This window comes from Equus przewalskii, chromosome 4 (assembly GCF_037783145.1).
Source record: "Equus przewalskii isolate Varuska chromosome 4, EquPr2, whole genome shotgun sequence".
Lineage (NCBI taxonomy): Eukaryota > Metazoa > Chordata > Mammalia > Perissodactyla > Equidae > Equus > Equus przewalskii.
The window spans coordinates 27,438,931-27,465,480 of record NC_091834.1 but is presented as its reverse complement, the minus strand read 5'-3'; the positions used below and the strand labels follow the sequence as shown (position 1 = coordinate 27,465,480).

Here is a 26,550-nt window from a genome sequence, read left to right as displayed (position 1 = left end):
TGTTTTTCTTTTTCGTTTTGGCTTTGGGGCTCTTTGAAATTACATATAAATTTGATGATCAGCTTTTCTATTTCTGCAAAAAAAGGCCATTGGAATTTTGATAGGATGCATTGAATCTGTAGATCGCTTTGGGTAGTATTGTCGTCTTAACCTTATATTAAGTCTTCCAATCCATGAACATAGGATATCTTTCCATTTATTTAGCTTTTTTTTTCATTTGTTCTTTTCTCAGCAAAGTTTTGTAGTTTTCCCCTATACAAGCAATCTTTTACCTCCTTGAAATTATTCATAGGTATTTTGTTCTTTGAACACTGGTACAAATGGAATTGTTTCAGATTGGCCATATCTGGTGGATAGAACACAACCGACATTTTTTGTGTTGCTCTTGTACCCTGCAACTTTGCTGAATTTGTTTATTAGCTCTATTAATTTCTTTGTGCATTCTTTGGTATTTTCTATATATATAGGGTCATATCATCTGTGAATGGAAATTGTTTTACTTCTTCCTTTCCAATTTGAATATCTTTTATTTATTTGTCTTGCCTAACTTCTCTAGCAAGAACTTTAAGTACAATGTAGAATAGCAGTGGTAAAAGTAGTCTCCCTTATCTTGTTCCTGATCTCAGGAGGAAAACTTTCAGTCTTTCACCTTGAAGTCTTTTGCTTTTAAGCATGATGTTAGCTGTGGTTTTATAAATACACCCTTTATCATGTTGATAAAGTTCCTTCTATTCCTAATTTTCTGAGTGTTTTTACTATGAAAGGGTGTTGGATTTTGTCAAATGCTTTTTCTGCATCACTTGAGATGATCATAATGTTTTTCACCACTTTACTCTATTGTTTTGCTGTATTACATTGATTTTAGTATGTTAAATCACATTACATTCCTGGGATAAGTCTCACTAGGTCATCCTTTTAATATGCTATTGGATTTGGTTTACTAGTATTTTGTTAAGGAATTTTGCATCTGTCTTCATAAGTGATATTGGTCTATAGTTTTCTTTTTTGTGGTATCTTTGTCTCACTTTGTTATCAAGATATTTGCCTCATAAAATAAATTAGGAGGTGTTCACTCCTCCTTTATTTTTGGTATTATTTTAAGAAGAATGGTGTTCATTCTTCAAGTGTTTGGTAGAATTTACCAGGGAAGCCATCTGATTCTGAGCTTTATTGGGGGGAGGGGGTGTTGACACTGATTCAGTCTCTTTGCTTATTATAGGTCTGTTCAGATTTTTTTATGTCTTCTTGATTCAGCTTACTTGCATGTTTCTAGAAATTTGTCCATTTTTATTTCATCTAGGTTAATTTGTTGGCATGCAATTGTTCATAGTATTATCTTATAATTCTTTTTTTCTGTAAGTTTGCTAGTAAATCCCCACTCTCATTTCTGATTTTGTTTATTTGTGTCTTGTACTTGAAACAACTAAACTCATTATATCTTATAACAAACCAATATGGTATGGATATTTAATCTTCAGTTTACAGAGTCAAAAACTGAGAATAAGGGCCAGCCCAGTGGCTTAGAAGTTATGTTTGCATGCTCTGCTTCCGTGGCCCAGGCTTCGTTGGTCCAGATTCCCGGCGCAGACCTATGCACTGCTTATCAAGCCATGCTGTGGCAGGCATCCCACATATAAAACAGAAGAAGATGGGCACAAATATTAGCTCAGGGCCAATCTTCCCCCCAAAAATAAAATAAAATAATTAAAAACTGATAATAAGATTAAGTTGTTTAAGGTCATACTGAACAAGTAAGTTCAAAGTCATGTTTAAACTTGAGTTTCTGAGTCCAAATCCTAAACTCTTTTCAGTATAGTAGGACTCTTCCTGGTCATCCTATAAATGGACTTACCTACTTTTTTCTCAATGAATCATATTAGATTAGATGGTGAATGCCAAAGATCTCTATTATTCTAGGAAAAGCATTTAGTTCATGAATTTCTCAACTCCTGATACCGACAAATCACAATTTCCATTGAGTTTTCATATGCATATTTGGTAATATATGCATGCCAAAATTTGTACAGACTTTCTAACCAAAAGGAATTTTGAGTGCTGCAATTAAAGAATTATTGCTGTAGTTTTCAAGACATGCGTATTATAATAACAATCAACTAATCATTTATAGTAATATCTACCATTTATTGTGTACTTGCCATGGACTAGTAGTATTTTATATGTCTTATTATATAAAAAAATATTTTACACATTGAAAATAATTGCTATATATATGTTACATATATATAATCCCCCAAGAGGAAAACCAGGTAGACAAAGGTAGATACAAATCTAGAAATCTTGAATTTGAAGGCAACGTACCATATAAGCTTTTTCTCCAGACATATTTTGGAGTTGTTGGAAGCTTTGACACTATCATACTGTAGAATAGAAAAGCTAACTGAAATCTCAGACGACTGCAATTTCATATTAGAGCATATACGTGTCGAGTAGCCTAGGTCCTTTCTTTTGGGCTTTCAAGAAAAACGGCCCCAACGAAAGAAATTTCAATCATTAGGTATCTAAGTAAAAATCATTAGCTATCTGTGAGAGTCATAGGGGACTTCTCGATGCCTTTGAATGGGTACTATAAAATCTAGCCATCTCTGTACAAGAAAATTCTGAATAATTTTGTCCACTAAAGTAATTAGAATAGTTTGTAAGTTATTTTAATATTATTTCATATGCAAAGCCAACTCACAGTAGTAGCTAACTTCTAAAACATATCACGCTCTTAATTGGTAACTGAGGTGAACATGTAGAATGATTTCAGAGGGGTACTGGACCAAACCCCCCAAATATTAATCTCAACTCATGACATTCCATCATTAGAGATTTGTTTCTCTAATTAACAAAGAACCCCCATTAAAGTTTATATATTCCTAAAATAGACCTAATTTTCAATTTTTATGAGAAAAAAAATTTGTTCTTATATGAAGAATAACAGAGAGACCAAGGGGGATTATTCAGCCATGGCATTATTTTGGCAAAGGGCCTCAAAATTTAGACTTCTGTTGTCATCTTCAAATACAAGCCATTGTGTATTTTTATTTGTGTATTTAAAAGCATAATTTTTCAATGTCAACGTTTAAAATATATCACAGTTTTGTCACCTTATTAGAAACCTGATTAGAAATTATTTCTTCATTTCTTATATATCAGGAATATCAAAAAATTGAAATAGTCTGGGCCTCTCTTAAGTGCACAGTAAGCCCTGCATTTGTTGAGTTAGCCATGCGTAGAAGACAAGGCTATAAGGCCCGGAGACTGTTCAGGAGATAGGAAGGCCTAAAAAGAGTATTTTTGCCTAGTGCTAACTGTTTTCTCAAATGCTTATTCTTTCTGTAAGTAGCCAGTGTGAAGAACGCTTAAAATAATTTCCATGGAAAAATCTACCATTCTAGAAAATTGAAAACCTCAGGATACATTTCAAAAGGCAAAACTGCTAGAATTTCAACTGTTCCCTTAGTGTTTAATTAACAACCTATTAATTACCTCATTTCTTAGCAGCACCTCAAGGACTAGTCCCATCTAACCTGGTAGAAACTATCAGCCAGGAAAGAAAGCTGAGGCAAGAACCCAGAGAAGGTCCTGCTGACTCCACAGTGAGTCATTTCTGGCTCATGAATCAAGGCTTTGCAACAGAAAATAACCCAAAAAGGCAAGGTGAAACAAAACAGTGAAGAGTCTATACATGTGACACAACCACTCCAGGGAGAATTTGTCAGAGTGGATGGACCATGTGTCTAAAAAATGTGAGACCAGATCATCAGAAAGATAAGCAAGCACATATTCAAATTCTCAATAATGTAGAAAAGTCAATGCGCGTATTAGTTACTTATTGCTGTGTAACAAATTACTCTGAAACTTACTTTTAAAAAATAGAAAGAAAAGCAAAACAAACCTGGGGATGTTTGCTTTTCTCTCTGCAAATACATTTGCATCAACGGTGCAATCCAGGATGTTTCATCTACAAGCATATCAATCATGGGACTCCACCTGTCTGTGATAAACTGATATCTCACCATCAAAAGTCCTACCAGGTCCTGCAGGATTTCCACATCTGTGAGGATGATGATCTAATACCTAGTTCTCTATTTCTTTACCTTCTTAAAATTCACCTCCAGTGATCCTTGCTTCTCCTGCATATTGTGCATCCATTCCCACAATTGCTGTCTCACCTGAAATTACCAGAAAATTATCTAACTCAGAAATCATACATATTACCATCAAGTCAACTTTCTCTCTCAGTGCTTGCTCACATAAGTACCTCCACCATATTTATTCTTCAAGTTCACCCTTATTTTACTCCATTGTAATTTCTACTTTGTCCCTGTTTATCAACCCTCTTATCTCCACTGCTCTCATAATTCAAGATTCATCACATCAACAACCCTCTTGCCATTTCTCTAATCTATCTCACAGCCCTGGCAAAGAATTTACCCTGAATGAATCCAAATATCTGCTTCTTCCTTGTCTGCATCTGGCCTAGTCAGCACTTCCAGAGGAAGACAAATACAAAGGAATATTGAAATAAAAGTCAGAGTTCCCTATCAGACTCTCCCACTGCCAAAAACTACAAGATTTAGCTGCTCTGCTTCCTTTCTCATTTACCACTCAGCTCAAGCCCTGTCCTAATTACGGTAGATAAATATACTTCCTACATCACAGGGAAGACACAAGCTCCCTCAACTCTCAGCCACCACATCTATAATCACCTTACATCCTTTCAAAGGGTCCTTGACTCTGCCCTCTCTCATATCCTTCATGTGCAATCAATCATAAATTTCAATTTATTTTCTGTCTTAGACAGCATCTAAAATGGCTCCCACTCATCCATCCTTACATCCTGATATTCATGCCCTTGTGGAATCCCCTGTCCTTGAGTGTGGGCTGCACTTAATGAGTTGCTTCTAATGAATAGAATATGGAAACAAATAATGCGATGTCACTTTCAAGATTAGGTTACAAAACACGATGATTCCCATCTTGTGTGCACTCTCCTGGCTCATCTTACTTGCCTGCTTCATCAAAGCTGCCATGTTGTGAGCTTCTCTACAGAGGCCTCCATGGAAGGGAACAAGGGAGATGGAGAAGGAAGTGAAGCCCCCAATCCGACAGCTCTCTGGTATACAAATCCTGCCAACATCCATATGAGTGAGCTTAGAAGTAGATTCTTCCTTAGTCAAGCACTCAGATGATACCACAACCTTAGAAGGCAACTGGATTGCAGCCTTGTGAGAAACCCTGAGCAGAGGACTCAGCTAACCATGAATGGATCGCTGACACAGAATATGTAAGATAACAAATATTGTTGTTTAAGCAACTAAATTTTGAAGTGATTTTTTTACACAGAAATAGATGGTAACTAATGCAGTCTGCTATCTAAAATGCTCTATTGAAGAGCATGATTCTGGACCCAGGCTGCTTCAGTTCAAAACTCCTCATTTCCTCAATTCAAATAGGATCTGCCACCTTCCAGCAGTGTGAACTTGAGGAAATTGCTTAACCTTGCTGTACCTAAATTTCCTCATTTATAAAGTAGAGATAATACTATCCATCTCATAAGATTACTGTAAGTCAAAATGAGTTAATAACAGTAAAACACTAAGAACAAAGTCTGAGATCCGTAGTATTCTCTGTAGTATAGTATTCCTTAACTGTTCCTGCTACCACTCTGTTTTCAAAGGTGCATCATGGATTTTGGGGGTTTTTAATCATTAAAACAACTCTTAACTTGTTTTCCTACTTTTATCTTTACTCCCATGCTATTCATTCTGCACCGCAGCCAAGTAATAGCTTTTCATGTGTAGATTTTATTGGTCCAGTCATTTCTGTTCAATAGCTTCTCATTGAAATTATGTTGAATTTACAAGTTATCAGTATAGCTGACAGGGACCAGCCGACCTGTGTACACCCATCACATGCCATCCTCTCCCTTGCTCTCTATCCTCCAAATGGTTTAGTTTATTGAATATCCCACACTCTCACCTAACTCTGGGCCTATATATGTGCAGTGCCCTCTCTGCTAGCTCCCATTTAATAACATATAGCACATTTATAATTGATATTTTATCATATAATGTCTGTATTTCTCTCATGAGAGAAGGGGCCATGTGTCTCTTATTCACTATTGTTTCCCTAAGGTCAAAAACAATGCTTCACTAATATAGTAGTAGATGCTGAATAAATAGTAATAGAATGACTGGTGTCCTGGACTAATGCAAAGACTTGGCCTCAGAAGTGGAAATGTAAGGAAAGATATAGGTAAGTGTTAGAAATAATTTGGAACTGGCAAGGCCTTTAAATGCCTTTAAATTCTACAAAAGAGAGGTATATGAGAGTAATTTTAATATATGTCATCCATTAAAATACAAACCTTAAGTCCTAAAATATATATTATCTCTCAAAAACAGGTAGGTTTTTGTATATAACAAAAATATGACTAGTTACATTTCATAATGTGTATAAATATATACAAATATACATGTGTGTACACAAGTATAACAAATATAGAAAGAAAGCAGAGAATTAAAAAAAAAAAGAAACATTTCAAGGGTAACAACATAGTCTCCCGGGGCCAGCCCAGTGGCATAGTGGTTAAGTCTCTATGCTCTGCTTTGGTGGCCCTGGGTTCACTGGTTTGAATCCCTGGCACGGACCTACACACTGCTCATCAAGCCATGTTGTGGGGGCGTCCCACATACAAAATGGAAAAAGATTGCCGCAGATGTTAGCTCAGGGACAATCTTCCTCAAGCAAAAAGAAGAAGATTGGCAACAGGCATTAGCTCAGGGCCAATCTTCCTCACCAAAAAAACCCCAAAAACATAGTCTCCCAATGACCATATCCAATATTCTTGTCCTGGATGTATTTTTAGTAATTCCTCTGCAGCACTCCAGACTGTCCTTCTTGCCTCAGTTTCAGATGCTGAATTTTTCTGCATCCATACCTTTCTCTTTAACTATGCCTTCTCTTTTTCCTCTACCTCATAACTCTGAATGTTCCGTGTGATTTTGATTTTTGCTATCTTCCCATCCACCCTAAGAAACTGGTAGCGTTGCCATTTCCCTTCCACCTTAAGAACTTGGTAGAGTGTCTGTCTCATGGGAACACAACAAAAATATTCTGTAAGTAAATATATTGCTAGGATCTTTATGTTGAAACTCCATCAGTGGGATTGTAAAAGGAGCCAAAAGATTTTTAGAACATTCTTAGACTTTATATGTCACGAGATAAAGAGCACATAACCTAGTAACTATAGTTTCAAGAAGGTATTATCTTGGTATATTTGGGAAACAAATTAGACTAGAAGTCAGAGACCAAGGTTACAATTTTGTAGCTCAAAAATTATCTGCCGCAGAAACCAGAGTTTAGCCATTTTGGACACTAGCTTCTACTTTTGCAGAAGTCAATCTATTTTTGTAGAAATAAAGAGTGCTTTTATGTTGTGCTAACATTTACCTCGGGCAATTTAGGATAAGTCAAATTTCTTAGTAAATTTTATACTATTTGTAATAGTAAAATTCTGCCAGTGCTCTCTCTTAATGAATATGTGTGAGTGTGTCATTTCTACACTTAGACTCTTCAGTGACCCGTCTTGCTTACATGATGAACTCTAAGTTGAGTATGGCATTCAGGCCCTACATGGTCTGATACCTCACTTTCTAGTTTCACCTCTGGATACTATTTCTGCCTCCATACATACAGGCTTCAACACTGTGCCCTAGGTTTTGTAGGTCCTGGGCTGTATGTGTCTTCATGTTTTCATGCCTTTGCACATGTGTTCTGCTGCCAAGAGATCTCTCCCCTACAGACCTTGCATTTTGCCTCTAAGCATTTAGAACTACTACACACGTTGTCTCCTCAGCTGCCTTATATATATCAGCTCAACCTGAGATACAAACTCCTTTCTCTACACTCTCTAACAACCACATGTAAGCTTTTATTATAAAATTTTCATGTTAAATTACAGTTCTCGGTGACTGTATCTGTTACTTTTCTAAGCTCTGAAAGCTGCATGAAGGCAGAAACAACAATGCCAGGGTCATCCATCCTATGTTACCAAGGCCTAGCACAAAACATGGTACCTGATACAGATTTAGTAAATATTTACTGGATAAATGGAAGAGGGCCAAAAATAGAATTCACCAATCCTAAATATTTAAAGTATACATGTAATGTTAGACTCCTCCACAAGGACTCCAACTCATTTCACAAAATAATATTAATTTCTTTGAACATATCTTCTAGAAACTTAGGAAATGCTATTTTTGGAGATGAAGACTGACAGTTTGAAAAATATCAGATGTGTGTTAAATGTCAAGAAATTTGAAAATAAATTTCATATTGATAATTAATTTAGTTTGTATTCTTTCTCCTGATTTTTATAATGATTTGCTTTCTCCAAACCTTTAAATATACCATTGACTTTATGTATCAGATATGAACACATTGTCTTAATATAGCTGCATTATTTATCATATATGCTAATGTAGAAATCTGCATTGTAGGCTATTTTAATGCTTTTAAAATTTTGAACTTTAAATAAATCACATTGTACTTAAACCTGAGCATTAGCAGTAGGCAAACATGGAGTCATGTCCCAGCTTTTCCACTTGTTAGTGCTGCACGTGTGGCCAAGTTATATAATAGCTCTAAAGTTATAAATATCTGAAACCTGAAATTAATAATAGTTCCTCTCTAAGAAAGATAATTCAGAAAGAGATTTAATAAGATGAAATGAAGTTTTTAATAATGCTCAATACATAGTAAGTAATTTGATATATTTTAAATCTTAATCTTTTAGTTATTACTGTTGAAACAGTGTATTATCTCTGGCGAGAGGATATCATTATAAGGGCTTTGTCTGTTTACTCTTCTCTCTTGTGTGTCTTCAACCATTTCCCCTCCTCTGCTCCTGACACTCAGACTATATCTTACTTATGCCTTTCTGCCTAAAGAGTACTCTTCCGCAGAATGCCCATCCCCAAACCACTACCCTGTCTCTCTTGGTCACCAATCTGTGAAGAGTTCATCTACCATCACTGCTTTTCCTTTCTCTCTTACTGTTTATTCTTTCACCTACTATAATCACTCTGTGGAAACTTTTTCCCAGGATCCAATGACTTTTTAACTAATAAATCAAAAGATGTGTCTAAATCTTTCTCCTTTTGACATCTGTACAGTATGTGGCATGGACAATCAATTATATCTTGGGTCTACCACCTTCCTCTGATTGCCCCATTCCAGAATTATCTTACCTTTGTTTTTGTACCCATGTCTAGAATATTCCTGTTTCATGTGTCAATTAATTTTATTACATCACCTTTAACTAATTTCATTTATTTTTTATTTTTTTCTCTCAGCAGTTTCTTATCTGACCTATGTACTTTTCCTAGTGCTTCATAAATTTTGATTATGTGAACACTTTATATACATAAGTAAAATCTTATCTACAAATTGACCTAAATCACTGATAAAAATATAATAAATTTTATTTGTTGCATTAACCCTTCCAGAAACATGTATCCATTTAACAGTGAATTTAGTTAACAAAGATATTATTCTTTTATTTAAACTTTGACTTAAATATAGCAAACCTTTATTGTTTCTTATCTCTGCTCATCACAATACTATGTGCCATAGATTAAAAGAAAAATTAGAAACCGATACCTTTTATTCAATAATACTATCCTAAATTATAAATTTTGTAATTTTTTAAAAATTAGGTAACATGGCTTTCTTCTATTCACCCACAAAAAAATAATATAATGCTAGTTTAGCAAACTTTTAGGTTTGAAAAGTAAATTTAGATCACCTCTCCCCCTTTTTAATGTTAAAAGCACACAAATTATGGCATTTTGGAAGACCATGAGGAGAAGAAAGAATAAACAAGATGGGGAAGTGAGTTTTTACCATATCCTTAAAATTCTGGCAAAATAATTGGGGTGACACATAATCATCAGTAGAGAAATTTGGAGGGAAAAAAAGGATTGACACACTGAACGTGGTCTCTTTGAGATAGCTTGAAGTAAGGAGATCCCCTAGAAAGCTGTTTTCTTTGTTCCTTTATGAAATAATAAAATTCTAGACAGAGAAAAACTAAAAATGTAAGAACTTGAGTGGATATGCAGATTACTCTAGAAATGAAAGAGTATCTCTTAGTGACAGAGTAATAATAAACGAATTAATAAAAAGAATACTAGTCACCTTATGGAAGACAGCTAGCCAAGGATCATATGTCTGATAACTATTTCAAACCCACGTGTAAGATATAAATATTAAAAATGATAAATGAAAGCCCCAAAGGCAGTGTACAATCAGTCCTAACTTATGGTTCTACATCCGTTATTGGACTCTAATGAGTTCAGGAAGAACTAATCTTTCACTAAAATACTCTAAGTAGAACACTTTTCTGAGATTTGTCATGGAATATGAATATTCCTCTTGAACTCCATATATGTGTGCGATAGTTGAATAAAGCAGTCGCCAATCTGGGGAAAAAAAAAAAACTACATATTGTTGCCATTATACTGAACTATATCAAAGGGCCGTATGAACAGAATATAGTTTGTTCCATTCATTGGAGTATAGCCATCTGATTTAATGTTAGAAAAAAGAAAAAAGGAAGGGAGAAAGGAAAATTGGAAAGAAGGAAAGAAGGGAGAGAGGGAGGAGGGAGAAATACATACATACATACATACACACACACACATACATACATACATACGTACGTGCATACACACGTACATACATACATACAAAAATACCTTAAAAAACTTTTAAGAGGGCTTTCTAAAATAGTTTATACAGATTTTAGGAAAGAAAAGAAATTAATCTCTTTGAGATGTTCTAGAAAATATAAGGCAATAAGTGTTGCACAGACTGACATCCCTAATGCTCCTGTCCAGTGAAGTAGAAACTAGTTTTCTGCTTGGCTGCTCAGCCCAAGAGCAATGACTTTCAGCAAGAAAACAAAACAAACTGGAACAAGAGATGCATTAAGGAAAAGCTTAAAGATGTCTGATGAAATATTGAGTGCAATTTTCACAATATTAATTGGAGAATGTTTTTGTCTGTACTATGAGACTTTGAGAAATACCTTATAAGTGTGACTTTTAAATATATTCTATTACTTTATTTTTATTCTCTTATTAATAGGGGCCTGTGATTTAGTTTCTCACTTTTTTCTTGCTACTAGAATATTAGAGGAATTAGAGAAAAACTACTTTTTAAAAATAATTTTAATTACATTCACAAATGGTAAGTTTTTTCCCATGGCAGTAAAGATTCAAGACTGCTTATTGATAAAGGTGTCTATAATTTTTTGCTAGTTCAAAGACATTCTCATAGCAAGGATGATACTGCTTATTTAGTGTTTGAAGTCATGGAAATAGTTATTAAACTATTCCACAGTACTCTAGTTGAAGAAATTTGATAGCCTTATTTTGTATGTTCCAGGCACTGTGCCCTATTGCAATGCCTAATGGATTTTAAATGTTTCATCAGTATTTAAATTATTTTACCTCGAGTGGTATCATTTACAATTTCATTTTTCACTGATCACTTCTCTGTTATCTATTATTTTTCTTGCACATTTTAAAGCAATAGAAATTCTTGAGTCCTTGCACTAAACATTTTGTATATTTTAGCTTCACGTGGGGATGGGGATGGCATGGAGGATGGAGGGATGGTTGTAAATAATGGGTCTATTTTGGGAACACATTATTAATGATACAGTGCATAGGATAGAATACTGAATATTTTTTATTCTACTATGATTTTGTCTCAAAACTGAAAGCTGTTGGTATTTGAGGGGAGACCCGTTGAAGGTGAATTGTTTTCATTGACATTTCAGGGAGTGAAACTCTGCTTCCAGTCAATTTACAAAGAAGGATGTATAAAGTCATATTTTCCAATTTTCATCCTTATATTTGCCTTACAACTTGATCATCATCTTCTACCCTAACTTCCCAAAGTTAAAGGAATATGCTAACCTATGTTCATATATTTTAAACAGCTTTCCTGTTTGGAGAGAAAAAAAATCCTAGGCATGTTAGCTACCTTCCTAATGCCAGAAAGACACAGATCTTTATAGATGACATTTATACCCTAAGAAGAATGAATGATCAGGTACAGAGCAGAAGTGAATAAAGTCAGAGAGCAGTATAATATGTATGAGTATTCTTTTTCTCACCAAGACAAAGACTTACTCTCATATTCAAAATAAATGCAAGCCTGGATGAGGAGCATTCAAATAGAGTGGGACAAATGACCCAGAGAGTAATTTCTGCTCTCCAGTTCTGTATATTATACTGCACAGTTAAAGGGGAAGTACCGTGTCTTACTCATCATCACAATCTCAGTGTTTAGTACAGTGTACAACCTGTGAGTGTCTCTTTTTTGCTAAAAATGTTCTCAATTTTTTTAAATTTTCACATCAAATAAATCTTTTGATTTTTTTGTTGTTACTGTTCTAATTCTTTTTCTTAAATTATTTTTTAGATGGAAGAATTTCCTGATTTTACAGTTGAGCTTAGCTACTCAACTGATCTCCTTTTGTGATTCAGGTGTTTAATTTCTCAAACTGATTAACTGTCCTTTCCTCTTAAGGTTATGATCTCTTTTTAATTACACTCCATTGATCCTTCTTTGGAACTTAGAGTAACAGACAACTTTTAACAAAGAACTAGCATTTACATAATTTTTCAATCAGACTGGCAATTCCTTACCCTCTGATTTTTTTTGATAATTTTTTTCTTTTCTTTTCTTTTTTTTTTTTTTTTGAGGAAGATTAGCCCTGAGCTAACATCTGCTGCCAATCCTCCTCTTTTTGCTGAGGAAGACTGGCCCTGAGCTATCATCCGTGCCCACCTTCCTCCACTTTGTATGTGGGACACCTACCATTGCATGGCTTGACAAACGGTGCCATGTCTGCACCCTGAATCCGAACTGGCGAACCCCGGGCTGCTGAAGCAGAACGCGCGCACTTAACCACTGCAGCACCAGGCTGGCCCCTCTGATTTTTTTTTTAAGTTATTGCAGCTGTGGAAAATTTCCCAAGATTTTTATGAAGTTAGGCTAGAAAGATTAATCTTCTGTACTGAATGGACTAATTCTCATAGTTGGAGGCATCTATTTTTTTCTCCCTGTTCTCTAATGAGACTATATTTTTAAAAACTTGGTTGAATATCTTTTGAATATTAGTTCATGTTAACCCAATAGGTAAGATTTATTCTGTCTAATAAAGGGATGACTTTTAGGATCATAAAAAAATTTATAAGAAGGCAAAATAATCTAATACATTTCTATTCTTATTAATTTGCTCAGATTGTTAACATAGCCTAGAATGTCTCTTTTTCTTTTGCCCTTTATCCCAAGAGTTCTCTTTTTCAAGGCAACATTCATGTTCCAGTTCCTCTAAGAAGCCTGCCTTTTCTATTCAGACTAAGGCACTGTGACATACAAATACCAGCATTCTCTTCATCCATGTATTAAATACAATAGATCAATGATCTCCTCCTGAGGACATCTTCTTGTATGTGCTCCTACGTCAGTGGTTCTCAGTCAGTGACTGTTTTGCCTCCCTGTCTCCCCACAGGTATTTGATAATGCATAGGGATATTTTTAATTGACGTGACTGGGAGAGGATGTGCTGATGGTATCTAGTGAGAAGAGGCTAGAGATGCCACTAAATATCCTACAATACACAAAACAGGGCTCCCCCAATATAGAGTCATCTGGTCAAAAATATCATTAGTGCCAAGGTTGAGAAACATATTAATCAATTGTGATTACTTACATTGATGCTGGACCATTAGTAGCCATGATCTTCATGCAGGTCCTTGACAAATTATATGACCGCTTTCCATTTTATGGCCAAAACTATGTTGGTGATGATGTCACGGAACAGCATAAAATGCTTTGCTGAATCCCTGTGATATTGTATCTATCGTTTCTGTCTTATCTACATGAACTGGCACATTATCATTGAAGGAAATCAAATTGGGATGTCACAGTTTTTTCTTTGACAAAGCCATACTGATTGCTGCCCAGTACACTGCATTGCAAATCATTGCCAATGATTGCACATTTACAGTTTGATGGTTTGCCCTGGTATTTCGCATGGTATTGGAGTTAATTTTACCAGAATTTAATAACCAGTGTTGCCTTATCCATCTGTACAAAAAGAAAATGGTTGAGTGGAGATTTTAATATAGATACAGCTTTCAAAATGTTTGTTTGTTTTCTGTACATTTTCCCTCTTTGTGTTTTCATAGAACACTCTCCGGGTGTGTTTCCACATCACAGGTATTAATGCATCACCAGGCCGGAGTGAAACCAGATAATTCTTGGTGTTTATCTGAAAATTTACATTTCATACTGTTCCCTCAACGTAGAAAATATTCTCCTCTGTAAGTCCCACCCATTCTTCAAGACCCAGGCCTTCTTAGGTTTCAATCCATCTTCCCTTCCCCAGGCTGAAAGTAAACCCTTCTTATTGTGGATTCCAGTACACTCTGTTTATATATTGCTCTAATTCAGTTTTTGACTTGTAATATAGATGATCTTTTAAGAGGTTATGTTTTTTCTAGAAAATTATATGACATTTTATCAAAGTATCGTATTTATCAATAAATCTATGTGGAGTTAAACTGTTTGGAAGTAAACCCACATCTCCATTATCTAAAAGTAAAGGGCCTTAATAAAAATCTTGCCCGCTTAACTGAAAGAACAAGCTTAAAAATCTAAGGTATTATCATGGTGAACATTGATTTCCAACAGCAGGCATGGCTTCCTATATTTATAAAATGGAAAATACATTCCTAAGTCTCTAACAGTACAATGGTTTGAAGTGTATCTCAGATATTGACAACAAGAGCTATTTAGCAAAAGACTGAAGTAGTTTCTTCATATAACAACCTAAAAAATATTCCTGATTTATGAGCTCTTTGAGAACAAGGTTTAAGTTCATTTTATCTTATGCCTCTTAGCTCTGTGCCTTTAGTAGCTAGAACAATGCATTTTAGAATTATACTTAGTCAGCAACTGCTGGAATAAATTAGTAAATTGAATTTTGACATATTATATATAGCAATCAATGAATAATTTTGGTATAGCATCTATTTTTAGCTTGTTCAACTTTTTGAAAAAAATAGTATCCTCCTTTTCTCATCCTTAGATTGAGCTTAGATTATTTTTGACAATGAGATAATGCGCATGCATATATTCAAAGTCTTTAGGATTGTGTGTACATATATCTTAGCTATTGTTATTTTCATTAATAGCTTTGACACCTTAAAACACGGGAAAATTCCTTTCCTTTGCCATATAAGATGCTTGGTATTATTAGACTCTCCTTAGAAGAATGTTGTTTACAATAACTTCGGACGGCAGAATTGATCCTGGAGTTTGTTTGTTTGTTTGCACAGTTGCCTCCTAGGCGCTGTCGTTGACATTAGCTGTCCCTCTAGCCCTCCTGCAGCCTCCGTTCTAAGAACTTTCTGTTCTTTTCTCTTGGTCTGCTATTTACACAGCTGCTTTGAAATAGTTTAAATTTATATATACATTTATTTAGTACAATATGTTTTTTCAGATTAAGGGCACCAGATCTATCTAAAAACAACTTTTACCAAGCTAGTTGTCAAGGAAAGTCTTAGAAAACACCAATATTTTTCTAGATTGATGTCGTCATTTTATACATCTCTTGATCTTTTCTAAGCACTTACATTGTTTTCTTTTGATTCACTGTTTTTGGGTTCTATACTCTTGTTTTACATTACATGGATTGGATTAAATCCATATAATGGAATTAAATACACAGTTTAGAAGTTATTCATGGCCTTAAAAGTCAGGGTTTTTTAAAATTATAAATTGGCAAAACATCTCTTCAAATTCTCTGTTATATTTCTTTCTCTCCTCTGGGATAATAACTAACGTAGACTCTTTACTTGTTTTAATTCATTTGCTCCTTAGCCAAACCAATAAAGTAAGAGTAGACATTAACTTCCTCTTACATATAAGGAAACTGACGTCCAGGGAGTTTAAGCAACTTGCTAAAAGTCTCACATCTGGTAAAAGGCAGAGTCAGGAGTGAAACTCTGTACAGTCTGACCTGAGAGACCAAGCTTTCAATCACTGTGTTATGCTTCCTCTCATTCGGGAGGGTATGGCTGAGACTCTGACAAGTCTCCAACTTTGTGACTACTTCTATAGTCAGGGTAAAAGCTATTGTGTTACCAAGTAGAGAACAGCACAGCTATTTCAATTCATGGAGACTGGTCAAGTAGGCTAAGTCAGGAAGTACCTAGGTTCTACCATCCAGCTTTGTCTCTTGTTTCCATGACTCACATCTGTGGCACACAAAGCATTAGTTAATACAAGCCATGGATCATGAAAAATCTGTAACTGTAGCGGATAGTTAGAAATCCCCAAGCTGGAATACTCTTTAACCCAGGACTTTATGAAAAAAAATTTGAGTTTGACTAAGCCTGCGCTCTCAAGTGAGAACTATAAACTGTTAAACGTAGAGTTAAATTAGGAAAAAGATTGCATACATATGAGCAATAAGTAATAAAACTAATGTCAATTTCGATCTCACTTCATTAACCATTACTCTTAATGCAATAGTCTTTTGTTTGGTTCCTCATAGTTTTATTTTTCCTGTGATTTCATATATACTCTCATTCCACTCAGTGAATCTGGGAAATTTACTTCTTGATTCAGAACCTTTAAACATAATCAAAAGTTTTTATTTTACTCTTTCTTCATTCTTTCATTCAAAAAATGTGTGCATCCATTTAATGAATGCCTTCAGTATTTTTAAAAATTAATTTTCAAAATGTGTCCACCTCAGAAATTTCTTTTCATTCTATTTGCTCCATTCCATAGTTACCTTCTCTGTTTTGTGTGCTGTTTCTCTGCCCGAATCAGCATTTAGTGTTGCATTAATTGGTGGGTATTTTTAACTTCTTTTTGTGGGAAAGAGATTTCTTACTCTTAAATGTCTCCATATGATGCAAGGCCATAACACATTCAGAGCAACACAATTAAACACCCTCCTTTTATCAAACCATTTCACAACCACAATCATATGGTATAGGTAAACATTTTAAATTTTAAAATTCTTATGCATATACCAGATCTACCAAATGCAAGTCAAGGAAAAAGAAACAGTAACTAATTTCAGCTTCCTATTGAACATCATTATATTCAGAGAATTGAAAAGGTTATTGTGGAAAAACTTTTTAAAAGCAGAAGACATATATCTATGTCAGTATTTTAGAAAATTGTTAAGAAAATGATTATAAGATTTAAATTTTCACTTTATTACTATTTCACTATGGTCGGTTGATATTAAAAAGTATGACATAGGTATTCATTTTTTGCAAATAAACATTTTAAAAAGAGTTTGAATGTGAATTTATCAAAAATCTATAGTTTTCTGTTGAAATAAGGGGATTTTGCAAGGAAATAATATTTCATGGATGCTTACAATATGTACCAAATATTTTACACAGTTGTCTCATTTGATCTTCATAACAACTCTAGTACTTGATTGTGAGCATTAAATGAAGAGAATTGAGGGTGATGGAGAATAAATAATGTGCCAAACAGCTGCCTTTGGGGCTCCAATTCTTCATATCCCTGGAGATTTCTCTGTGGAGAGGATCAAGCTACAATTTAAAAATCACTCTACCATATTTCACATACTTAGAACATTAATTCATTGTGAATTTGCATTCAAATATTTTAATTTCAGAAATATACATAAACCTCAATTGATCTTTAGGATATTGCTATTGATTATGAATTCTATTAAAGAAACAATTAGCGAGGTTAAATAAAGGGAGCATAAAAATTATAGCAGAAAGTAAATAAAAAACACCAAGGAAATGAATTTGGAAATAATAAAAAGAAGATGAAAGCACATGGTCTTAGACAAATATGATCTAATTAATTAAACATAATTTTCATACTTTCTATTATTTTTCTGCTCTCAATATTTGGTGATTAGGAAAGAGGAGAGAATTAAATCTGGATTATTAGTAAGAAAAAGAAAAAATAATTTTGTAAAAATATACAATTAGAAGGCAGAAGATGTTAGATCTAGTTGTGAATATGCTACTAAATGCTTGGGTAACTTTGAGGATATGAGTTTATTTTCACTATAAATAGTCAAAATGATCTCTCATGCCTTTTGGTATTCTAAAATTGTATGATTGTCAAGACCACTGATTTTTGAATGCAGGTTTATAACAAATTAACCAAGTGAAATGGAAAATATCTGACAACCCACCACCGAGATACTTTATCTGATTTTTCTGCAAAGATTTCAATGGATTTTTTGCCACTTTTTTGAGGAAGATTAGCTCTGTGCTAACATCTGCCACCAATCCTCCTCTGTTTGCTGAGGAAGATTGGCGCTGAGCTCACATCCGTGCCCATCTTCTACTTAACATGTGGGACACCTGCCACAGCATGGCTTGATAATCGGTTCCCTGGGATCCGAACCTTCAAACCCCGAGCCACTGAAGCGAACTTAACCGCTGCACCACCGAGCTGGCCCCTCAATGGGTTTTTATTGCAGTCAGTTCCTTTGGCTTCATGTAGAAGTTGCTAAAGCACTAAGCAGAAGCTAAAATTACTAAAGAATAATAAAGTTGAAAGAAAACATAAGACCCTAATAGTCGTGAAAATATTGAAAGATTAAATGAGAAATTAGTTTATATTATTCTTTTTGGATGAGGAAAGACATTAAAGAATTTGAGGATTTCATTTCAAAATATTTCGTGATTGAAATAGGAATGACAGCCACTCCAGGGGGTAAAAGTAGGAATGGAAAGATAGAAGCAAATGACTGAACTTAACAGCACTATGTGAGCATCTTCAACAAATAGTAACTTAAATTTCAGAGAGTTAAAACAAATGCTCTGGAAATATATTCAGTAAATAATCTTATATGTGTTCAATAGGATGGAAAATGAGTCTTTACAGTTCTCCTAAGAGTCTAACTAAAATATAAGCCTGCCTATCAATGAGTTCTGTGCTTGATTTCAAACTCACTTCTAATGTTACAGAAGTTATAATAATAAAGTATTTATTATAATAATTTACCAAAAAAGGAAAAATTATTTTTCAGTTATCTGCATTTCTGACTAATACTTGCAATTATGTATAAAATTTTTATTTTACTACACTGTCACAGCTAAAACATATATGAAATTTTTATTTCAATGTTAAATTATGAAATTTTTTTGATCTTTTATTTTTTTCCTTGATATTAAAGTATTATGTTTTGTTCACTTAATTATAGACAAAAGGTTCTCAAACCATGACACCCTCTGGCACCCAGAAAAAAGTTAAGAGAACTCTTCCAAATCCACCTCCTGAGGAGACCTCCGCAGGAACTCAGTCGACATATAGCACAATGGGCACAGTCTCCAGGAGGAGGGTCTGCAGAACCAACACAATGGCACGAGCGAAGATTCTCCAGGATATAGACAGAGAGCTTGATCTTGTGGAGAGGGAATCTGCAAAGCTTAGAAAGAAACAAGCAGAACTTGATGAGGAAGAAAAGGAGATTGATGCCAAGTTACGGTACCTGGAAATGGGGATTAACAGGAGGAAAGAGGCATTACTAAAGGAGAGAGAAAAGAGAGAGCGAGCTTACCTCCAGGGAGTAGCCGAGGATCGGGATTACATGTCTGACAGTGAGGTGAGCAGCAGCAGACCAACCCGAATAGAAAGCCAGCATGGCATAGAGCGACCAAGAACTGCTCCCCAAACTGAATTCAGCCAGTTTATACCACCACAAACCCAAACAGAATCTCAACTAGTTCCTCCTACGAGTCCTTATACGCAATACCAATACTCTTCCCCTGCCCCTCCTACCCAGTCACCTACCCCATACACCCAACAATCCCATTTTCAGCAACAAACTTTGTATCATCAGCAAGTTTCACCTTACCAGACTCAGCCAACATTCCAAGCTGTGGCAACAATGTCCTTCACACCTGAAGCTCAACCTCCACCAACTCCACAACCTTCTTATCAGTTACCATCACAGATGATGGTGATACAACAAAAGCCACGGCAAACTACGTTGTATTTGGAGCCCAAGATAACTTCAAACTATGAGGTGATTCGCAACCAACCACTGATGATAGCTCCTGTTTCTACTGATAATACATATGCTGTTTCCCATCTTGGTAGTAAGTACAATAGCTTAGACTTGAGAATAGGATTGGAGGAAAGAAGTAGCATGGCAAGCAGTCCAATATCAAGCATATCTGCAGATTCTTTCTATGCAGATATAGACCATCATACTCCACGAAATTATGTCTTAATTGATGACATTGGAGAGATTACCAAAGAAACAGCAGCATTAAGCACTGCGTTTAGCTTTCATGAAAAGGATCTGTCAAAAACAGATCGTCTCCTTCGAACCACTGAAACACGTAGATCTCAAGAAGTGACAGATTTCCTAGCACCTTTGCAGACTTCCTCCAGATTGCATAGTTATGTGAAAGCAGAGGAAGACCCAATGGAGGATCCTTATGAGTTAAAACTTCTGAAACATCAGATTAAACAGGAATTCCGTAGAGGAGCAGAGAGCTTAGATCACCTTACTGGTCTTTCTCATTATTACCATGCCGATACTAGCTATAGGCATTTTCCAAAATCTGAAAAGTATAGCATTAGTAGACTCACACTTGAAAAACAAGCAGCAAAACAACTACCCGCAGCCATCCTTTATCAAAAGCAGTCAAAACATAAGAAATCACTAATTGACCCTAAAATGTCAAAATTTTCACCTATTCAAGAAAGTAGAGACCTTGAACCTGATTATTCGAGCTATATGACTTCTAGCACTTCGTCTATTGGTGGCATTTCTTCCAGAGCAAGGCTTCTTCAAGATGATATCACTTTTGGCCTCAGAAAAAATATTACAGACCAACAAAAATTTATGGGGTCATCTCTTGGCACTGGACTAGGCACCTTAGGAAGTACCATCCGGTCGGCTCTGCAGGAGGAAGCGGACAAGCCCTACGGTAGTGGCAGCAGGTCTAGACCTTCCTCTGTCTATGGGCTGGATTTATCAATTAAAAGAGACTCTTCCAGCTCTTCCCTAAGACTGAAAGCTCAAGAAGCTGAAGCTCTAGATGTTTCCTTTAGTCATGCATCCCCTTCTGGTAGAACTAAGCCTACCAGTTTGCCAATTAGCCAGAGTAGAGGAAGAATACCAATTGTGGCCCAGAATTCTGAGGAAGAAAGTCCACTCAGTCCTGTTGGCCAGCCAATGGGAATGGCCAGGGCTGCTGCTGGACCCCTGCCACCCATATCTGCAGACACCAGGGATCAGTTTGGATCAAGTCACTCATTGCCTGAAGTTCAGCAACACATGAGAGAAGAATCACGGACTCGAGGCTATGACCGTGACATAGCATTCATCATGGATGACTTCCAACATGCCATGTCAGACAGTGAAGGTAAATTGGGCCTCAAACTACCTAGTTACTCTCGAAACTCAAACTCTTACTTTTCTGCATGTTTAATTTTCCTTCTTCAAGGATATAGTCTACTTTTCTTGGTGTATCTTTTGCATGTTTATGTCAATTTTATTTCTTGTAAATGGAAATTTTATCTTGTATATAGATTTTGTAGCATGCTTTTCTTTATTTCTTTTTAGTTTATTATTTTATTGTTCTGTTTCTTGATTGCTTGATTAGTTTTGTGTCCACTTTTCCAAAACCATTATCAAAAAATTATGTCAATAAAATATGGTCATCCTTTAAATCCATAGTTGGAAAGTTTTTCATTGTATGTCTCTTTTATTTCTTAAAAAGCACTTTTAAAGTTATTCATCAGTTTCTTTCAGTTTGTGAAATTATTAAGGTTTAGAGATATTAAGTACTATTCTGCTAGACTTTGTAATAGAAAAGTATTTATGTCATTTTTGTGAGAACAGTGTTCACTAATTCCGAGAATGTTCTCTTTTTGAGAACTTTCAGATAAGTCCCTGATGTTAGTATAATATAGAATCTTATAGTTCTCCTTAAATAAAAGGTTCATATTTTATCTCTCTCTCATTATGAATATCATAATTGACAAGTTTGTACATTTTGCATGACATACTAGAATACTTAGCGCTAAATATGATGTTGACAATAAATAATCTTATCAGTATGTATGAAGTATTCTTTACATTTTGCTATTGAAAATTTGTACACTAATTTTGTGAATTTAGCTGTTTGGACCTGAAGACCTCCTGGGCTGCCTGGTTAGCCTTTTCCGTGGCTTTGCTTTTGGCATCATGCCATTTTTTTGCTCTAAATTGTTTTGCTAGTTTTTCATATTGAACGAGTGATTTAAGCCAATACTTACTGTACATACTTAACTAAAAGCGGGTCTATGATATTTTTGTCTTTGTTGTTTAATCATGTAGAACCAGAAGGATTTTAGTGAGTTCTCTAGTCCAAGTCTGTTTTGAAGATGAGGGAGGAGTGGGCCAAGGATGTGGAGAGTGTCGCCCGTGCCAAGAGGACTCATGACTCTTGGGGTTTTTTTCTCCCCACTCTGTGGTTTACGTTTGAATGTAGGTGTGGTTTGAGTCCTGGAAATAAAATATTTCTGATCAAATAAAAGCATTATTACTTCATACTTTTGGGGACTGAAAGCACTAAGCTGACATAACATCTCCCCTTGTAAATCTGACTTCTTCCCTGCGGACTCACAGGAAAATATGTTTTCATGAAAAAGATTTCCTTTCTGCTTCTGTATCTAGACACCACCATAATTTTAGAAGTTTAAATCTAGACTAAACTAAAGTAATCACTGGATCTGAAAGAGGAGAAACTGCTTTTCCTAGTGAAATTCTAACAGACTAGTCAGTTTCTGATTTGTTTTCTTTTCTATAGTCTATTGGATTGACCATTTTTATTGATAATTAGTTAATTAAATAAAGCACTCTGTATGTTTTTTTTATTTAGCCAATTGTTTGAGTGAATCTGCATAGTTAAACAAGAGTCATGGTATTATGTGGAAACAGTCTTTAATTTTTCCTTTACTTTTTTTCACAATCCACATTTTACACACATTTTATATATATGAAATGACTAGCATAAGAATAAAAAGGCTCTTCAATAATCATTTTTCATAAAATAAATCATGTTTTATAAAATAAAACAAAACCTAACAGATCTATGGCATATCTAAACACCTAAATGCTATTTGTACATGACGAGCTTGTATCTGGAGAGAATTTGACAAATGCATTTATTAATCACAGATGTTTTGTCAGCATGGTGCCAGACCTACCAATGTTTCTAGATATTTTAAAATGTGGCATTTATTTACATATAACCATATAAAAATAACCAAATGTTTTATTTTTCATTTGTATGTTTGGATCATGGGTACTCATAGTCATCAAAGACTATATGAAAAGAATTGTTTTGATACAGTGGATGTTGAGACATCATGCAGCATACAAAATTATGAAATGTGTAAAGATAATATCAAGGAAGTAAACAAAATGAAATTTAGATGAAATTAAACAATTAAGCTGTGTTTAAAAGTTAAGCAAATTTAGTCATAAAAATCACGTTGATATAGAATTAGACAAAAGACAGCTATAACACATTGAATTACGTATGTAATATTATGTGTGTGAATTGTAGTGATTATCTTTAAAAGATGTACATTTTAAAATGTTATGTATTTTCTTTGCTTTTGTTTCGCATAAACATACTGGTTTTCTTCTAGTAAGCAATGATCTACTTTTCTTTTGAAATCTTGGATTCCTTGAGTAATTAAGGGAAAAAGTAGAATATATTTTTCCCAATTACATAACTCATGACATTTATGAATTCATGAAATATTAGGGATTTTTAAAGTAAATTTTTACCAAACATAGGCTATGTCTGTATTTGAATGACACCAGGTAACTTTGAAAAGTATAACATTCCAGCAGGCTATTTAGTATCATGTAGACAAAGGAAATTTAACTAATTTCATCCTGTTTATTGTTTGCTTTCTCTAAATTTAATTGGACTCTAGGTCATAGACTATACAATGTTTTTCATATGTAGGTGAAATCTAGGTTAGACATAATTTACGTTGATTAACATTTGTGGCCATCGGCTTGAAGTCCACTGCTCGATGTCCATGCCTGGTTAGTTGAATAAGTACAGAGCAGGAGGCCTTTCCTCTGGAGCAGATTGGAGGGAAGCTAAGCTAGAAACTGTCAAGTTATATTTATTTCTATAACCATAAATATTTTGTTGAAAACATTCTTTCAAAGAATATTCTATGGGGAAAAAAGCTTCAGTATATATAGTCTTTTTTTAAAAAAAAATATTTGACCAATATTTGATACTGCATAGAATTAAACTATTCATGTAACTGTTGCTTGTGTATAATTCTAGACCCAAAAATAGCTTGCTTAGATTTTACATTTAAGAATTTAAGGAAATATTATCAGTTTAAATAAGGGAAATGTTAATCTCCAGCACATTCTTTAAACTACTTTGGAAATGTTATTATTATTATAAAATTTAATTTTTAAAGTGCAGATGTACCTTGGCAGATCAGACAGTTGCAGCTATAAAAAATTAGTGTTTATGTACAACTTGCTGTAAATGATGAGGTCAGAATCCAGGGAAAAACCAGATTCATTCAATCTGGTTCTCTTGGTTAATCTGTAAATTCCTCTGCAAAAAGTGGTAGAGGTCCTAATTTAATCATTTGAAGAGTTACAAGAAATAATGGACAATCAAAGTATATAATCAGAATTGGAAATAAACTGACAAAATTTGAATCAGGTTGAGATTCTGCCTTACTTGTATAGACACAGCCAAGGAAACATGTTTTAAAGGACTGTATTTCAAATGAATTAGCAAAGTTATATATTCAAGTGAAATCATGTACTATGTTATCCAAGATACGCATTTATTAAAATTAGTATAGATTATGTTTTTCCTTTTCATGAGAAAGATATAATAAAGGTATATAAAAAGTAAAAAAAATATTGTTAGTTTGATTGGGGATAGTCTAATAAGTTCTTAGAGACTGTTGATCAAATAATGGGTTTGTTTTGTATGTATTTATCAAATTTCGATCACATTAAATATTTTTTCATAAATTAGTCACTTGGTGTCATTAAAACTACGAAAAACCATAATAAATAGCAAGTGGGTTGTGAGAAAAGATTGTGTAACTACTAACGAGGTTCAAGGGACAAATTAATATTTATTTTAAAATGTGCTTATCGTAATTAGGTCATTTAACTTCTTTCTCTAGTTGATGACTAATTTTTCTGTGTTTCATTCATTTCCCAAATATTTATTGAATGTTGTGGTGTTTGCAATTCATTGTTTTTAGTGTTGAGGGGAGAAAAAAACAAGATATAAGCCTTGCCTTCGGGCAGCTTAGAGTCTAGTAGGGGAGATCAGACCAGTACATTTGCAACCATAAACCACGTAAGTACTATATTTCCTCAAATCTAAGACTGACTAAATTATGACACACCATCTATCATTCTGTATTTATTGGAGGAAAATGCTGCAGTTAATGAGCAGCACTGACCAAGATCACAGGAGGTGTAGAGGTGAGTAGTGGTGTATATGCTGTGGGTTTGCCAGCCCTGCTGGTAAAGAAATAATGGAAATTGCCTGGGAAAAAAGTCTGGGGAAAAATTTTTGGAAAAGAAGACAAAGTTGTAGACAGAAAAAGAAGACTGTAGTGAGATAGAGAGAACTCAATAGTGTGGTACTGTAGAAGCAGGAGTTTCAGAAAAGCATAGGTTGATAGCATCAACACATCTTCCGTTGTGAGCACTTGAGAAGGGCTGCTCCATCTGCCATTTAGGAAACAACACTATTCTTCCAGAGACTATTAATTGGGGATCCTTTTACAGAGAATAAAACTTTACATAGATTCAAATTCTATATGTTAGGTAAAATAGAATTTTTGGTCACTAAATAATAGCTTTAAAAGACGTTGGAAGTACACAGAACTGAATGGGACAAAAATTTGAAATAATAATCACGTACTTAAATAAGGTTGCATTTTCAAGAAAGTATTTTAAGATGTCAAGTTTTGTCACATTATAATTACAAAAAGTAGTCAGTCATCTCTTCAGTCTAATTCCTAAATCTGTGATCTCACAAAAAATTGCTTAATTTTTAATAAGAAATTCTAATAGTTATATTTTTAATATTAGGTTACCAGTTGATTATGACATACATGTTCCTAGCAATAATACCTGGGATCCTCGTAGAAATAAATGTTTCCATTTATTTATGAGTGTCATTGAAATGTCATGTTTTCAAAAAATACTAACTTGGTGTTCAAAACCAGCAGCCATATATTAGTACTGGGTTGATATGATAGTGGGGAGGTGACAGAATCTTCCATACCCGAGGAATACATTTTCCATAGATTTTAGTGTTGGATGGTGGGTGTTGGGGATTGGTGAGCAAGTGGGAACTAATGAATTGAGGTTGAATAGAGTGACTTCTGAGGGATATTCACTTGTTCATTTATTTA

General features: G+C 34.5%; 1 protein-coding gene across 14 annotated transcripts in view; it reads left to right on the top strand.

The window, feature by feature from the left end:
- The window catches only part of PCLO (piccolo presynaptic cytomatrix protein), a 386,610-nt gene that overhangs the window by 203,690 nt on the left and 156,370 nt on the right, over positions 1–26,550 (top strand). For all 14 annotated transcript variants that reach the window (XR_011539448.1, XR_011539449.1, XR_011539444.1 and 11 more), the window contains exon 7: positions 19,316–21,491. Coding sequence is in view for 6 of the 14 variants with exons in the window: in XM_070617309.1 (XP_070473410.1) it covers positions 19,316–21,491 (2,176 nt within the window). In the remaining 8 variants the exon portion in view is untranslated. The remainder of the gene's footprint in view (positions 1–19,315; positions 21,492–26,550) is intronic.